The 15094-nt window shown below is 45.8% G+C and overlaps 1 protein-coding gene across 3 annotated transcripts in view; it reads left to right on the top strand.

Moving 5' to 3' along the window:
* Positions 1-15094, top strand: part of arid4b (AT-rich interaction domain 4B) — a 240505-nt gene that overhangs the window by 117608 nt on the left and 107803 nt on the right. For all 3 annotated transcript variants that reach the window (XM_045702251.2, XM_045702252.2, XM_045702253.2), the window contains exon 9: positions 9246-9325. In XM_045702251.2, the coding sequence (XP_045558207.1) occupies positions 9246-9325 (80 nt within the window). The remainder of the gene's footprint in view (positions 1-9245; positions 9326-15094) is intronic.

Genomic DNA, 15094 nt, shown 5'->3' on the forward strand with positions numbered 1-15094 from the left:
ACTGCTACTAACACTATAACAGTGAGGGACTACAGCTACTAGCACTGTAACAGTGAGGGACTACAGCTACTAACACTATAACAGTGAGGGACTACAGCTACTAACACTGTAACAGTGAGGGACTACATCTACTAACACTATAACAGTGAGGGACTACAGCTACTAACACTATAACAGTGAGGGAACACAGCTACTAGCACTATAACAGTGAGGGACTACAGCTACTAACACTATAACAGTGAGGGACTACAGCTACTAACACTATAACAGTGAGGGAACACAGCTACTAACACTATAACATTGAGGGACTACAGCTACTAACACTATAACAGTGAGGGATTACAGCTACTAACACTATAACAGTGAGGGACTACATCTACTGACATTATAACAGTGAGGGAACACAGCTACTAACACTATAACAGTGAGGGATTACAGCTACTAACACTATAACAGTGAGGGACTACAGCTACTAACACTATAACAGTGAGGGACTACATCTACTAACACTATGACAGTGAGGGACTACAGCTACTAGCACTGTAACAGTGAGGGACTACAGCTACTATAACAGTGAGAGACTACAGCTACTAACACTATAACAGTGAGGGAACACAGCTACTAACACTATAACAGTGAGGGACTACAGCTGCTTGCACAGTGAGGGACTACAGCTACTAACACTATAACAGTGAGGGACTACAGCTACTAGCACTATAACAGTGAGGGACTACAGCTACTAACACTATAACAGTGAGGGACTACAGCTACTTGCACAGTGAGGGACTACAGCTACTAACACTATAACAGTGAGGGACTACAGCTACTAGCACTATAACAGTGAGTGACTACAGCTACTAGCACAGTGAGCGGACATAGCTACTATAACAGTGAGGGACTACAGCTACTAGCACTATAACAGTGAGGGACTACAGCTACTAGCACTATAACAGTGAGGGAACACAGCTACTAACACTATAACAGTGAGGGAACACAGCTACTAACACTATAACAGTGAGGGAACACAGCTACTAACACTATAACAGTGAGGGACTACAGCTACTAACACTATAACAGTGAGGGAACACAGCTACTAACACTATAACAGTGAGGGAACACAGCTACTAACACTATAACAGTGAGGGAACACAGCTACTAACACTATAACAGTGAGGGAACACAGCTACTAACACTATAACAGTGAGGGAACACAGCTACTAACACTATAACAGTGAGGGAACACAGCTACTAACACTATAACAGTGAGGGAACACAGCTACTAACACTATAACAGTGAGGGAACACAGCTACTAACACTATAACAGTGAGGGAACACAGCTACTAACACTATAACAGTGAGGGACTACAGCTACAGCTACTAACACTATAACAGTGAGGGACTACAGCTACTAACACTATAACAGTGAGGGACTACAGCTACTAACACTATAACAGTGAGGGACTACACTTACTAACACTGTAACAGTGAGGGACTACAGCTACTAACACTATAACAGTGAGGGAACACAGCTACTAACACTATAACAGTGAGGGACTACAGCTACTAACACTATAACAGTGAGGGAACACAGCTACTAACACTATAACAGTGAGGGACTACAGCTACTAACACTATAACAGTGAGGGACTACATCTACTAACACTATAACAGTGAGGGACTACAGCTACTAACACTATAACAGTGAGGGACTACAGCTACTAACACTATAACAGTGAGGGACTACAGCTACTAACACTGTAACAGTGAGGGACTACAGCTACTAACACTATAACAGTGAGGGACTACTGCTACTAACACTATAACAGTGAGGGACTACAGCTACTAGCACTGTAACAGTGAGGGACTACAGCTACTAACACTATAACAGTGAGGGACTACAGCTACTAACACTGTAACAGTGAGGGACTACATCTACTAACACTATAACAGTGAGGGACTACAGCTACTAACACTATAACAGTGAGGGAACACAGCTACTAGCACTATAACAGTGAGGGACTACAGCTACTAACACTATAACATTCAGGGACTACAGCTACTAACACTATAACAGTGAGGGAACACAGCTACTAACACTATAACAGTGAGGGACTACAGCTACTAACACTATAACAGTGAGGGAACACAGCTACTAACACTATAACAGTGAGGGATTACAGCTACTAACACTATAACAGTGAGGGACTACATCTACTGACAGTATAACAGTGAGGGAACACAGCTACTAACACTATAACAGTGAGGGATTACAGCTACTAACACTATAACAGTGAGGGACTACAGCTACTAACACTATAACAGTGAGGGACTACATCTACTAACACTATGACAGTGAGGGACTACAGCTACTAGCACTGTAACAGTGAGGGACTACAGCTACTATAACAGTGAGAGACTACAGCTACTAACACTATAACAGTGAGGGAACACAGCTACTAACACTATAACAGTGAGGGACTACAGCTGCTTGCACAGTGAGGGACTATAGCTACTAACACTATAACAGTGAGGGACTACAGCTACTAGCACTATAACAGTGAGGGACTACAGCTACTAACACTATAACAGTGAGGGACTACAGCTACTTGCACAGTGAGGGACTACAGCTACTAACACTATAACAGTGAGGGACTACAGCTACTAGCACTATAACAGTGAGGGACTACAGCTACTAGCACAGTGAGCGGACACAGCTACTATAACAGTGAGGGACTACAGCTACTAGCACTATAACAGTGAGGGACTACAGCTACTAGCACTATAACAGTGAGGGAACACAGCTACTAACACTATAACAGTGAGGGAACACAGCTACTAACACTATAACAGTGAGGGAACACAGCTACTAACACTATAACAGTGAGGGACTACAGCTACTAACACTATAACAGTGAGGGAACACAGCTACTAACACTATAACAGTGAGGGAACACAGCTACAGCTACTAGCACTATAACAGTGAGGGACTACAGCTACTAACACTATAACAGTGAGGGAACACAGCTACTAACACTATAACAGTGAGGGAACACAGCTACTAACACTATAACAGTGAGGGAACACAGCTACTAACACTATAACAGTGAGGGAACACAGCTACTAACACTATAACAGTGAGGGAACACAGCTACAGCTACTAACACTATAACAGTGAGGGACTACAGCTACTAACACTATAACAGTGAGGGAACACAGCTACTAAGACTATAACAGTGAGTGAACACAGCTACTAACACTATAACAGTAAAGTTGTTTATTATTACTGTAGAGACCTCTATCATCAGTCGGAATATTTCGGTTTGAAATAGTTGGGTCTTTGATCAAATTGCTTTCCCACTAAAAACAATGGATTCATATGTCTGTTTGTTGCGTTGTAGATACACAATGCTGCTCAGCTAAAATGAGAACACAGCTGGTTTTACTTTGTTTCTGTAGTTACACACACAGTCAATGCCTCTGTACTGGGTTTAATGAGTGTCAGTTATCAGCGTTTTCCAGACCTGTTTCATTCGTCACCTTAGTTTCCACAGGTCAGTACACACAGGCACACACAGACATGGTGACAGCAGGCCCGCCAGCCCAGCAGTGTTTGTTTATGTAAGTGGTTCTTCCAGGCAAGCAGAACGGAGACACAGAGAGGAGAGGAGGACGCTGTCCCTTTAATGATTCCTGTGAAGTCCGCAGGACCCTAGTTCCCCTACCTAATCTGCATCCCTAATGGCACCCTATTCCCTATATAGTGCACTATTTTAGACCAGATCCATATTCCCTATATAGTGCACTACTTTAGACAAGAGCCCTATGGCACCCTATTCCCTCTATTGTGCACTACTTTAGACAAGAGCCCTATGGCACCCTATTCCCTCTATAGTGCACTACTTTAGACAAGAGCCCTATGGCACCCTATTCCCTATATTGTGCACTACTTTTGACTTGAATTCAGGCCAATGGCACCCTATTCCTTACATAGTGCACTACTTCTGTTCTGACCAGATTCTGAAACTAGTGAACTATGTAGGGAATAAAGTGCCATTTGGGATTGTACCCCTGTGTTTGTTGTTGTTGGCAGCTGCTGTATGTTGACCTGTCAGTTCCTTACCACCTCCTACTGGCCATGTGGGGAACTACAGCTACGGGGCTGACTCGTAGTACAATGCTACAGCTACAGGGCTGACTTGTAGTACAATACTACAGCTACGGGGCTGACTCGTAGTACAATGCTACAGCTACAGGGCTGACTCGTAGTACAATACTACAGCTACGGGGCTGACTCGTAGTACAATACTACAGCTACAGGGCTGCCTCGTTGTACAATACTACAGCTACAGGGCTGCCTCGTAGTACAGTACTACAGCTACAGGGCTGCCTCGTAGTACAATACTACAGCTATAGGGCTGACTCGTAGTACAATACTACAGTTACAGCGCTGACTCGTAGTACAATACTACAGCTACAGGGCTGCCTCGTAGTACAATACTACAGCTACAGGGCTGACTCGTAGTACAATACTACAGCTACAGGACTGACTCGTAGTACAATACTACAGTTACAGCGCTGCCTCGTAGTTCAATACTACAGCTACAGAGCTGCCTCGTAGTACAATACTACAGCTACAGGGCTGCCTCGTTGTACAATACTACAGCTACAGGGCTGCCTCGTAGTACAATACTACAGCTACAGGGCTGCCTCGTAGTACAATGCTACAGCTACGGAGCTGCCTCGTAGTACAATACTACAGCTATGGGGCTGCCTTGTAGTACAATACTACAGCTATGGGGCTGCCTCGTAGTACAATACTACAGCTACGGAGCTGACTCATAGTACAATACTACAGCTACAGGGCTGACTCGTAGTACAATACTACAGCTACGGGCTGACTCGTAGTACAATACTACAGCTGCAGGACTGCCTTGTAGTACAATACTACAGCTACAGGGCTGCCTCGTAGTACAATACTACAGCTACAATACTACAGTTACAGGGCTGCCTCATAGTACAATACTACAGCTACAGGGCTGACTCGTAGTACAATACTAAAGCTACAGGACTGCCTTGTAGTACAATACTACAGCTACAGGGCTGCCTCGTAGTACAATACTACAGCTACAATACTACAGTTACAGGGCTGCCTCATAGTACAATACTACAGCTACAGGGCTGCCTCGTAGTACAATACTACAGCTACAGGACTGCCTCATAGTACAATACTACAGCTACAGGGCTGCCTCGTAGTACAATACTACAGCTACAGGACTGCCTCGTAGTACAATACTATAGCTACAGGGCTGCCTCGTAGTACAATACTACAGCTACGGGGCTGCCTCGTAGTGCAATACTACAGCTACAATACTACAGTTACAGGGCTGCCTCATAGTACAATACTACAGCTACAGGGCTGCCTCATAGTACAATACTACAGCTACAGGGCTGCCTCGTAGTACAATGCTACAGCTACAGGGCTGACTCGTAGTACAATACTACAGCTACGGGGCTGACTCGTAGTACAATGCTACAGCTACAGGGCTGACTCGTAGTACAATACTACAGCTACGGGGCTGACTCGTAGTACAATACTACAGCTACAGGGCGCCTCGTTGTACAATACTACAGCTACAGGGCTGCCTCGTAGTACAATACTACAGCTACAGGGCTGCCTCGTAGTACAATACTACAGCTACAAGGCTGACTCGTAGTACAATACTACAGTTACAGCGCTGACTCGTAGTACAATACTACAGCTACAGGGCTGCCTCGTAGTACAATACTACAGCTACAGGGCTGACTCGTAGTACAATACTACAGCTACAGGGCTGACTCGTAGTACAATACTACAGTTACAGCGCTGCCTCGTAGTTCAATACTACAGCTACAGAGCTGCCTCGTAGTACAATACTACAGCTACAGGGCTGCCTCGTTGTACAATGCTACAGCTACAGGGCTGCCTCGTAGTACAATACTACAGCTACAGGGCTACCTCGTAGTACAATGTTACAGCTACTTTGCTGCCTCGTAGTACAATACTACAGCTATGGGGCTGCCTTGTAGTACAATACTACAGCTACCGGGCTGCCTCGTAGTACAATACTACAGCTACGGAGCTGACTCATAGTACAATACTACAGCTACAGGGCTGACTCGTAGTACAATACTACAGCTACGGGCTGACTCATAGTACAATACTACAGCTACAGGACTGCCTTGTAGTACAATACTACAGCTACAGGGCTGCCTCGTAGTACAATACTACAGCTACAATACTACAGTTACAGGGCTGCCTCATAGTACAATACTACAGCTACAGGGCTGACTCGTAGTACAATACTACAGCTACAGGACTGCCTTGTAGTACAATACTACAGCTACAGGGCTGCCTCGTAGTACAATACTACAGCTACAATACTACAGTTACAGGGCTGCCTCATAGTACAATACTACAGCTACAGGGCTGACTCGTAGTACAATACTACAGCTACAGGACTGCCTTGTAGTACAATACTACAGCTACAGGGCTGCCTCGTAGTACAATACTACAGCTACAATACTACAGTTACAGGGCTGCCTCATAGTACAATACTACAGCTACAGGGCTGCCTCGTAGTACAATACTACAGCTACAGGACTGCCTCATAGTACAATACTACAGCTACAGGGCTGCCTCGTAGTACAATACTACAGCTACAGGACTGCCTCGTAGTACAATACTATAGCTACAGGGCTGCCTCGTAGTACAATACTACAGCTACGGGGCTGCCTCGTAGTACAATACTACAGCTACAATACTACAGTTACAGGGCTGCCTCATAGTACAATACTACAGCTACAGGGCTGCCTCGTAGTACAATACTACAGCTACAGGACTGCCTCATAGTACAATACTACAGCTACAGGGCTGCCTCGTAGTACAATACTACAGCTACAGGACTGCCTCGTAGTACAATACTATAGCTACAGGGCTGCCGTGTAGTACACTACTACAGCTACGGGGCTGACTTGTTGTACAGTACTACAGCTACAGGGCAGACTCGTAGTACAATACTACAGCAACAGGACTGCCTCGTAGTACAATACTACCGCTACAGAGCTGCCTCGTAGTACAATACTACAGCTACAGGGCTGACTCGTAGTACAATACTACAGCTACAGGGCTGACTCGTAGTACAATACTACAGCTACAGGGCTGACTCGTAGTACAATACTACAGTTACAGCGCTGCCTCGTAGTTCAATACTACAGCTACAGGGCTGCCTCGTAGTACAATACTACAGCTACAGGGCTGCCTCGTAGTACAATACTACAGCTACAGGGCTGCCTCATAGTACAATACTACAGCTACAGGGCTGACTCGTAGTACAATACTACAGCTACAGGACTGCCTTGTAGTACAATACTACAGCTACAGGGCTGCCTCGTAGTACAATACTACAGCTACAACACTACAGTTACAGGGCTGCCTCATAGTACAATACTACAGCTACAGGGCTGCCTCGTAGTACAATACTACAGCTACAGGACTGCCTCATAGTACAATACTACAGCTACAGGGCTGCCTCGTAGTACAATACTACAGCTACAGGACTGCCTCGTAGTGCAATACTCTAGCTACAGGGCTGCCTCGTAGTACAATACTACAGCTACGGGGCTGCCTCGTAGTACAATACTACAGCTACAATACTACAGTTACAGGGCTGCCTCATAGTACAATACTACAGCTACAGGGCTGCCTCGTAGTACAATACTACAGCTACAGGACTGCCTCATAGTACAATACTACAGCTACAGGGCTGCCTCGTAGTACAATACTACAGCTACAGGACTGCCTCGTAGTACAATACTATAGCTACAGGGCTGCCTTGTAGTACACTACTACAGCTACGGGGCTGACTTGTTGTACAGTACTACAGCTACAGGGCTGACTCGTAGTACAATACTACAGCAACAGGACTGCCTCGTAGTACAATACTACAGCTACAGAGCTGCCTCGTAGTACAATACTACAGCTACAGAGCTGCCTCGTAGTACAATACTACAGCTACAGAGCTGCCTCGTAGTACAATACTACAGTTACAGGGCTGCCTCGTAGTACAATACTACAGCTACAGGGCTGCCTCGTAGTACACTACTACAGCTACGGGGCTGACTTGTTGTACAGTACTACAGCTACAGGGCTGACTCGTAGTACAATACTACAGCAACAGGACTGCCTCGTAGTACAATACTACAGCTACAGAGCTTCCTCGTAGTACAATACTACAGCTACAGAGCTGCCTCGTAGTACAATACTACAGCTACAGAGCTGCCTCGTAGTACAATACTACAGTTACAGGGCTGCCTCGTAGTACAATACTACAGCTACAGGGTTGCCTCTTAGTACAATACTACAGCTACAGGGCTGACTCGTAGTACAATACTACAGTTACAGCACTGACTCGTAGTACAATACTACAGCTACAGGGCTGCCTCGTAGTACAATACTACAGCTACAGGGCTGCCTCGTAGTACAATGATACAGGGCTGCCTCGTAGTACAATGCTACAGCTATGGGGCTGACTCATAGTACAATACTACAGCTACAGGGCTGCCTCATAGTAGAATACTACAGCTACAGGGCTGCCTCGTTGTACAATAGAAGAAGAGGAAGAGAGGTGGAGGAAGAGAGGTGGAGGACAGGAAGAGAGGTGGAGACGTGGAGGAAGAGGAAGAGAGGTGGAGAGGTGGAGGAAGAGGAAGAGAGGTGGAGAGAGGAAGAGAGGTAGAGAGGTGGAGGAAGAGAGGTGAAAAGAGAGAGATGGATGGATGGAGGGAGGGAGGGAGATGCAGATCAACAGAGATGGGCAGTGGAATGAACTCATCTGAAACCTTACCTCTTCAAGGAGTATCTTAGCTAATCCCACAGCACCACCTCCTCGAGTCTAGACTGTGTTGCCTGTCGCACAGCTATCTAGGACTCCCACTGCCACTGCTGTCTGCTCCTGTGTGTGTGTAGGGGGGTTGTCCGTGTTTGGAAGGCAGACCAGCGAGTCTCTTTACTCACGTATAAATGTTCATCTTGGCAAACTGTTAGCCTCTCATGTCTTAGTTTTGAAATGACATATTGGAGAGTTCTGTCAACCATGTCCACTTTGCTCAGTGCTACAGTATTTCTGAAGAGCCATAGACTTACTCTATCTCCCTTTCCCCTGTCCTTTCTCCAATCATCCATCTCTCTCTATCTCTCCCTCTCCAGGTCATCACCCCAGACTGCCATGAAGAGGCCACCATAAAGAAAGACACCGTCTTCGTTCGTTCCTTCAAGGATGGCAAATTGTGAGTAATCTAAAGTGCAGCATTATAAAAACATTTATTTGCATTGAGATGATGTGTAACATGAACCTGTAGAGTTGTTGGAAGTACCCCACTTAGCAACCACGCAGGGAGAGGTCTCTGAACAGACCTCACTTAGCAGCCACTCAGGGAGAGAGAGGGGAGGTCTCTGAACAGACCCCACTTAGCAGCCATGCAGGCAGAGAGAGGGGAGGTCTCTGAACAGACCTCACTTTGCAGCCACGCAGGCAGAAAGAGGGGAGGTCTCTGAACAGACCCCACTTAGCAGCCATGCAGGCAGAGAGAGGGGAGGTCTCTGAACAGACCTCACTTAGCAGCCACGCAGGCAGAGAGAGGGGAGGTCTCTGAACAGACCCCACTTAGCAGCCATGCAGGCAGAGAGAGGGGAGGTCTCTGAACAGACCCCACTTAGCAGCCATGCAGGCAGAGAGAGGAGAGGTCTCTGAACAGACCCCACTTAGCAGCCACGCAGGCAGAAAGAGGGGAGGTCTCTGAACAGACCCCACTTAGCAGCCACGCAGGCAGAGAGAGGGGAGGTCTCTGAACAGACCCCACTTAGCAGCCACTCAGGGAGAGGTCTCTGAACAGACCCCACTTAGCAGCCACGCAGGCAGAGAGAGGAGAGGTCTGGTTAAGGTGTCTGCATACATAGGTTTGGTTTGCTGCTAGCAGAACTCGGCTCGGTGAAGTAAATGTCTGCGTTCGCATACTTCCTATTTCCTGGCTACCCAGACTTCTTGCTGTGACCTAACGTTACGCCACACCCACTTCTTCTCCCCAATGAGTCTGGATCAAATCAAATCAATTTTTATTTGTCACATGCGCCGAATACAACAGGTGTAGACCTTACAGTCAAATGCTTACTTACAAGCCCTTAACCAACAATGCAGTTTTAAGAAAATAACAAAAAAAAAAGTTTAAAAAAAGGTAAGCGATAAGAATAACAAATAATTAAAGTGCAGCAGTAAATAACAATAATGGGACTATATACAGGGTGTTACCGGTACATAGTCAATGTGGAGGCTATATACAGGGTGTTACAGTACAGAGTCAATGTGGGGGTATATACAGGGTATTACGGTACAGAGTCAATGTGGAGGCTATATACAGGGTGTTACCGGTACAGAGTCAATGTGGAGGTTATATACAGGGTATTACGGTACAGAGTCAATGTGGAGGTTATATACAGGGTATTACGGTACAGAGTCAATGTGGAGGCTATATATAGGGTGTTACCGGTACAGAGTCAATGTAGAGGCTATATACAGGGTGTACAGGTACAGAGTCAATGTGGAGGCTGTATACAGGGTGTTACGGTACAGAGTCAATGTGGAGGCTATATACAGGGGGTACCGGTACAGAGTCAATGTGGAGGCTGTATACAGGGGGTACGGGTACAGAGTCAATGTGGAGGCTATATACAGGGTGTTACGGTACAGAGTCAATGTGGAGGCTATATACAGGGTGTTACGGTACAGAGTCAATGTGGAGGCTATATACAGGGTGTACAGGTACAGAGTCAATGTGGAGGCTATATACAGGGTGTTACGGTACAGAGTCAATGTGGAGGCTATATACAGGGGGTACAGGTACAGAGTCAATGTGGAGGCTGTATACAGGGTGTTACGGTACAGAGTCAATGTGGAGGCTATATACAGGGGGTACAGGTACAGAGTCAATGTGGAGGCTATATACAGGGGGTACCGGTACAGAGTCAATGTAGAGGCTATATACAGGGGGTACCGGTACAGAGTCAATGTGGAGGCTATATACAGGGTGTTACGGTACAGAGTCATTGTGGAGGCTATATACAGGGTGTTACGGTACAGAGTCAATGTGGAGACTATATACAGGGGGTATAGGTACAGAGTCAATGTGGAGGCTATATACAGGGGGTACCGGTACAGAGTCAATGTGGAGACTATACAGGGGGTACGGGTACAGAGTCAATGTGGAGGCTATATACAGGGTGTTACGGTACAGAGTCAATGTGGAGGCTATATACAGGGTGTTACGGTACAGAGTCAATGTGGAGGTTATATACAGGGTGTATAGGTACAGAGTCAATGTGGAGGCTGTATACAGGGTGTTACGGTACAGAGTCAATGTGGAGGCTATATACAAGGGGTACCGGTACAGAGTCAATGTGGAGGCTATATACAGGGGGTACCGGTACAGAGTCAATGTGGAGGCTGTATACAGGGGGTACCGGTACAGAGTCAATGTGGAGGCTATATACAGGGTGTTACGGTACAGAGTCAATGTGGAGGTTATATTGAGGGTATTACGGTACAGAGTCAATGTGGAGGTTATATACAGGGTATTACGGTACAGAGTCAATGTGGAGGTTATATACAGGGTGTACAGGTACAGAGTCAATGTGGAGGCTATATACAGGGTGTTACGGTACAGAGTCAATGTGGAGGCTATATACAGGGGTACAGGTACAGAGTCAATGTGGAGGCTGTATACAGGGTGTTACGGTACAGAGTCAATGTGGAGGCTATATACAGGGGGTACAGGTACAGAGTCAATGTGGAGGCTATATACAGGGGGTACCGGTACAGAGTCAATGTGGAGACTGTATACAGGGTGTACAGGTACAGAGTCAATGTGGAGGCTATATACAGGGTGTTACGGTACAGAGTTAATGTGGAGGCTATATACAGGGGGTACCGGTACAGAGTCAGTGTGGAGGCTATATACAGGGTGTACCGGTACAGAGTCAATGTGGAGGCTATATACAGGGTGTTACGGTACATAGTCAATGCGGAGGCTTTATACAGGGTGTTACGGTACAGAGTCAATGTGGAGGTTATATACAGGGTATTACGGTACAGAGTCAATGTAGAGGCTATATACAGGGGGTACCGGTACAGAGTCAATGTGGAGGCTATATACAGGGTGTTACGGTACAGAGTCATTGTGGAGGCTATATACAGGGTGTTACGGTACAGAGTTAATGTGGAGGCTATATACAGGGGGTACCGGTACAGAGTCAGTGTGGAGGTTATATACAGGGTGTACAGGTACAGAGTCAATGTGGAGGCTATATACAGGGGGTACAGGTACAGAGTCAATGTGGAGGCTATATACAGGGTCTTACGGTACAGAGTCAATGTGGAGACTATATACAGGGGTTATAGGTACAGAGTCAATGTGGAGGCTATATACAGAGGGTACCGGTACAGAGTCAATGTAGAGACTATATACAGGGGGTACTGGTACAGAATCAATGTGGAGGCTATATACAGGGGGTACCGGTACAGAGTCAATGTGGAGACTATATACAGAGGGTACCGGTACAGAGTCAATGTGGAGACTATATACAGGGGGTACCGGTACAGAGTCAATGTGGAGGCTATATACAGGGTGTACCGGTACAGAGTCAATGTGGAGACTATATACAGGGGGTACCGGTACAGAGTCAATGTGGAGGCTATATACAGGGGGTACCGGTACAGAATCAATGTGGATGCTATATACAGGGGGTACCGGTACAGAGTCAATGTGGAGACTATATACAGAGGGTACCGGTACAGAGTCAACGTGGAGGCTATATACAGGGTGTTACGGTACAGAGACAATGTGGACGCTATATACAGGGGGTACCGGTTCAGAGTCAATGTGGACGCTATTTACAGTGGGTACCGGTACAGAGTCAATGTGCCGGCGCACCGGTGTCGAGGTAATTGAGATAATTATGTACATGTAGGTAGGGTTGTCAAAGTGGCTATGCATAGATAATAACAGAGAGTAGCAGCAGCGTAGTGGGTGGGGGGGGGGGGGGGGTGCAAATAGTCTGGGTAGCCATTTGATTATCTGTTCAGGAGTCCTATAACTTTGGGGGTAGAAGCTGTTTAGAAGCCTCTTGGACCTAGACTTGGCGCTCCGGTACTGCTTGCCGTGCTGTAGCAGAGAGAACGGTCTATGACTTGGGTGGCTAGTCTGAGTACCTCCCCGGCCATTCACCGAATGAGAACACATTCAGGGCCCTCTGATTGGTCCAGAAACCGATGGGTTCGGCCAGAGCCCGGACTCACGTGGGTTAAAGCGGCGGTTTGAAAATTCATCATTGGCTTTGATACTGTGATTGGTTAGATGACGATCCAATCACTGACGACTTTGTTTTTTATCAACAGCCCTCGTGCTCTTTGTCACCACAAACCACTTCAATGATGGCAGTCTCAGACTGAAGTATGTAGTGAAAGACAGGGCAGCAAAAGAATGTAGTGTGATTCGTTAGGATTTTCTCCTTAAAGACCTTGACTTGAAAAATGAGAAACTGCAATATTACTCTTTGTATCTCTTGAGCCACCGTAGCAACAACATAGCCATAACACTTCTTCAAAATAGTCAGAATTAATCTAAGGTAAATCAAGAAATCTGTAATTAATTTTGACATTTTTGCAGAGGAGATCTTGGACGCACAATTTTACATTTAACTAAGATGTTTGTTGCAGCATTTCTCAAGTGAAGTAATGTGCACGAAAAATAGTCTCGTTGAATGACAACAAACATTTAATTGGAAGAATCCCCTCCTTAGTACTGTTGACCAATTAGCGACAAAGGGGCATCGACTGGCTACCGAACATCCACTTGGCTCAAGAAAAACATGACTTGTTCACAAACAGCCGGAAAGAAAACCTGCCTGAGGAACGAATCAAACAAAAACGTCATAATAAACACTACCATTCAGAAGTTTGTGGTCACTAAGAAATGTCCTTGTTTTCTATGAAAACATACATGAAATTAGTTGCAAAATGAATAGGAAATATAGTCAAGAAGTTGACAAGGTTATAAATAATGATTTTTAATTGAAATAATAATTGTGTCCTTCAAACTTTGCTTTCGTCAAAGAATCCTCCATTTGCAGAAATTACAGCCTTGCAGACCTTCGGTATTCTAGTTGTCAATTTGTTGAGATAATCTGAAGAGATTTCACCCCATGCTTCCTGAAGCACCTCCCACAAGTTGGATTGGCTTGATGGGCACATACCGTCAAGCTGCTCCCACAACAGCTCAATAGGGTTGAGATCCGGTGACTGTGCTGACCACTCCATTATAGACAGAATACCAGCTGACTGCTTCTTCCTTAAATAGTTATTCAATAGTTTGGAGCTGTGCTTTGGGTCATGGTCCTGTTGTAGGAGGAAATTGTCTCCAATTAAGTACCGTCCACAGGGTATGGCATGGCGTTGCAAAATGGAGTGATAGCCTTCCTTCTTCAAGTTCCACTTTACCCTGTACAAATCTCACACTTCACCACCTCCAAAGCACCCCCAGACCATCACATTGCCTCCACCATGCTTGACAGATGGTTCACTCCTCCATTATCTTTTCATTTTTTTCTGAGTCTCACGAATGTTCTTCTTTGTGATCCGAACACCTCAATCTTAGATTAGTCTGTCCATAACACTTTTTTCCAGTCTTCCTCTGTCCAGTGTCTGTGTTCTTTTGCCCGTCTTAATCTTTTCTTTTTATTGGCCAGTCTGAGATATGGCTTTTTCTTTGCAATTCTGCTTAGAAGGCCAGCATCCCAGAGTCGTCTCTTCACTGGCTGACGTTGAGACTGGTGTTTTACAGGTACTATTTAATGAAGCTGCCAGTTGAGGACTTGTGAGGCGTCTGTTTCTCAAACTAGACACTCTAATGTACTTGTCCTCTTGCTCAGTTGTGCACCGGGGCCTCCCACTTCTCTTTCTATTCTGGTTAGAGCCAGTTTGCGCTGTTTTGTGAAGGGAGTAGTAC

The sequence above is a fragment of the Salmo salar genome, chromosome 19 (assembly GCF_965601325.2).
Source record: "Salmo salar chromosome 19, fSalSal1, whole genome shotgun sequence".
In the NCBI taxonomy this organism is placed as follows: Eukaryota; Metazoa; Chordata; class Actinopteri; order Salmoniformes; family Salmonidae; genus Salmo; species Salmo salar.